This window comes from Volvox carteri, assembly GCF_000143455.1.
Source record: "Volvox carteri f. nagariensis unplaced genomic scaffold VOLCAscaffold_11, whole genome shotgun sequence".
NCBI classification, from domain to species: Eukaryota; Viridiplantae; Chlorophyta; class Chlorophyceae; order Chlamydomonadales; family Volvocaceae; genus Volvox; species Volvox carteri.
In genome coordinates this window covers 966,398-969,604 of record NW_003307554.1, presented here as the reverse complement: position 1 = coordinate 969,604, position 3,207 = coordinate 966,398, and the positions used below count along the sequence as shown (strand labels likewise).

Sequence of the window (3,207 nt, the reverse complement as noted above, 5' to 3'; positions counted from 1 at the left end):
ATAGACAGACATGAGAAGTTTTACATGTTGAATGTACCGCGGCCGTACTGGCCAGCAATATTATTTCGTCATCACACAATTTCTTCTGTTTCCCTGTCTGCTGAGTCTAGTGGTGTAGGGACATTGTGTCGCCGTGCATGTGTCACCGTGCAAGGAACGAATATCCAAAATTGTTCGCGCACACAGTAAGCTACTGCATCGTTTGTACGGGTTAGCATAGCATAGGTAGCAAGGCAGGTAGCTAATTGGGCGACTAGCCACTCGCTCGCGATCGCATTACTGCTTGATTGCATCTATCTCTTCCTAAAACTCGAATCCAATTCGTGTACTACCCTTTTAGCACATAACACTTCTCTGCACCATTTCTAAGGATTGATACCTACTTCTTGGTCACGCTGCATTATGATGATGTTTGCATGCTCCATTTACGGCGAACACGGCAGTCTTGGATGGCGCAACTTTGACTACAATCCTGGCAGCATGACTGCTGTTGGACTTCGGATAACTGAACCGTCCACGGGACACTACTCTGACATCACCTTCCTTCTGGTGCGTTGTGTACGCAAACCTGTGTACATGTTTGTATACCTTTGTGTGTGCACACGTGCGTATGTATGTTGTTGTTACAGGGTGTGTAACACAGCAAAGGCGTAACCCGAGATGCTCAGATTGGCATTTGCGCCTTTACAGGGTGGTACAGCTTCACCAGTGGCCTCCTTCCCGAGGCAATTCCCTGCTCTCCCCTGCTAGAGGGGCACCCTAATCCATTCACCCCATCCGACTTCAAAGTGTACTCTTTGGGTTTGGCAACTCATCACCAGCATCCAACCAGATGCAGCGGAATAACGGCGCCTCAACTTAGTTCCAGGTCAGCTTGCAAGTTGATTTTTTCACATCCTACACCGTCCACAAGATGGATCCTTAACCTCTGCCAGCCACCTGCGTCTGTATGTATGTGCTGCTGGTGTGTCTGTGCATGTGCTAGCGCTATGCCGGCGGTATAGTATACTATACCGGTATAGTATACTATGCACAGACACACCAGCAGCGCTAGCACATGCACAGACAGCTTGCTACGTAGCAAGCCGCGAAAAAAAGCCTCTCTAGATGCTGGGAGCGCGCTCTAGCGCGTATATGTACTGATGGTGTGTGGCATACTGTACGACAGCTACGACAGTCCCCCTTCTCAAGGGGCTGGACCGCCTGGGGCCCTCCCGGGTTCTGGCCACACACCAGCAGCCTGCACCCACCTCCTCCTACCCTTGTGTAGTGTCCAGGGGGGCGTATCATGGGATCTACATCCACCGTCCGGTTCTTTTCTTTTCTGGAAAAGTCGTGTGATATAACAACTTGGACAGTGGGTCGAAAATCTATGTCACGCACTCATCCATTACTGTTTCATGGATCCGAAACGCAGCCACAGGCAGCCCTACCATAGTATGAGTAGAAACCCTAATGCGGCATAAAATTAAGCTAGCACTGCCTTACTATTCCCACTCCTCCCTGCCTGTATTCACGATTATCACACGCTGCTTGCGTATGTGCAGATGTTGGCGGACTTGAGCAACCAGCCTGTGGTCTCCTCAATCACTGTTTCGGAGACTGGTCAGGTGCTGCCGCAATACGGTGGAAACATCATCGTCTACGTGGGGACACCTATCACGGTGCGATGCATGCATGTCTATTTCCGACATGTTTAGGCATGTTGCCCGTTTGATCATTTGTTTCCCGTGTTTGCGGATGGACGTACTTGGATAAGCATAAACATGACATGCAGTGATCACACATGACATGTATGGCGCAAAAACACTGCTGTTACATTGTGCGTCGCTGGTGTATGCACGTGGCTGTGTTGCATGAATTGCATATCAGCATATGCCAACGGTTAAGAGAGAGAATGAATGAGTTTGTGTGTGTATGTGTATGTATCCAGGTTACAAGTATCTGACCAGGCCTGACACTGGGCATGTTACCACCCGCCAAGCTGTGTATGTGTAGTAGCTGGCCACCGAAAAGGCCTCTCGAGATGCTGGTGGAGCACTTTTAGCGTGTATCTGTAGACGTTATGTGTGCCATACTGTGTACCAGCTACTACAGTATGGGACTCAGTCACATTCCAGGTCCATCAATATCGGAAAATGGCAACACAGATAAGAGTCTCAGACAGATATCTGCATCTGAACTCTTGAGTAAATTTTTTTCTTTTCCTTTTTACCTTGTTCCTTGCTCCTTATGGTACCTCACATCTTGGTATACATCCCTATGGCATGGAAAGGTCAGTAAACCCCTGTGCAGGCATTACCCACCCGCTACCCTACCCAACCCGCCCTTACTCCCTCCATAACCCCTGGACAACCCAACCCGCCCCCTTCCGTGGATTACCCACAGCTTATCAAACCCCACCTGTATGTAACTCTTCCCCTTATCTCTCCCAGCTCAGATTCTAGCGAGACATCAGTTCTGATGAGCACTCCATTAGATGTTACATTTGCACCAGCTTAACTCGGCGTTGCCTGGGCCTTACGCGCATTGCTTAACACGTGTGTATATGCAGGTGGTGTTTACTGTGACGGACCCCAATGCTGGTGATGTAATCACAGCCTCAAGCAGCACCTTGCCGTCTGAAGCCACCCTCACAACCACACCCACCAGCGGTGTCGCACCTGTAACAGTGACCTTCAGCTGGACCCCTAGTGCCACCTCCCCTACCTCAGGTGTCGTATCTATCAGCTTCATGGATAACACCTACTTGACTACAACCTCCACCTTCAGCTACATGCAACCCCAGCCGCCTTCGCCACCTTCTCCCCCTTCACCACCGAGCCCTCCCTCCCCCAGTCCCCCGTCTCCTTCACCACCGAGCCCTCCCTTCCCAAGTCCCCCGTCTCCTTCACCACCGAGCCCTCCCTCCCCCAGTCCCCCGTCTCCTTCACCACCGAGCCCTCCATCCCCCAGTCCCCCGTCTCCTTCACCACCGAGCCCCAGTCCCCCGTCTCCTCCTTCACCACCGAGCCCCAGTCCCCCGTCTCCTCCTTCACCGAGCCCTCCCTCCCCCAGTCCCCCGTCTCCTTCACCACCGAGCCCTCCATCCCCCAGTCCCCCGTCTCCTTCACCACCGAGCCCCAGTCCCCCGTCTCCTTCACCGCCGAGCCCCAGTCCCCCATCTCCTCCGTCACCGAGCCCTCCCTCCCCCAGTCCCCCGTCTCC

General features: G+C 52.5%; 1 protein-coding gene across 1 annotated transcript in view; it reads left to right on the top strand.

Moving 5' to 3' along the window:
• Positions 1–3,207, top strand: part of VOLCADRAFT_89093 (uncharacterized protein) — a gene marked incomplete at both ends in the record, with an annotated part of 16,238 nt that overhangs the window by 11,509 nt on the left and 1,522 nt on the right. The window contains one exon of the mRNA XM_002948779.1: positions 1,548–1,664. Coding sequence (XP_002948825.1) covers positions 1,548–1,664 — 117 coding nt within the window. The remainder of the gene's footprint in view (positions 1–1,547; positions 1,665–3,207) is intronic.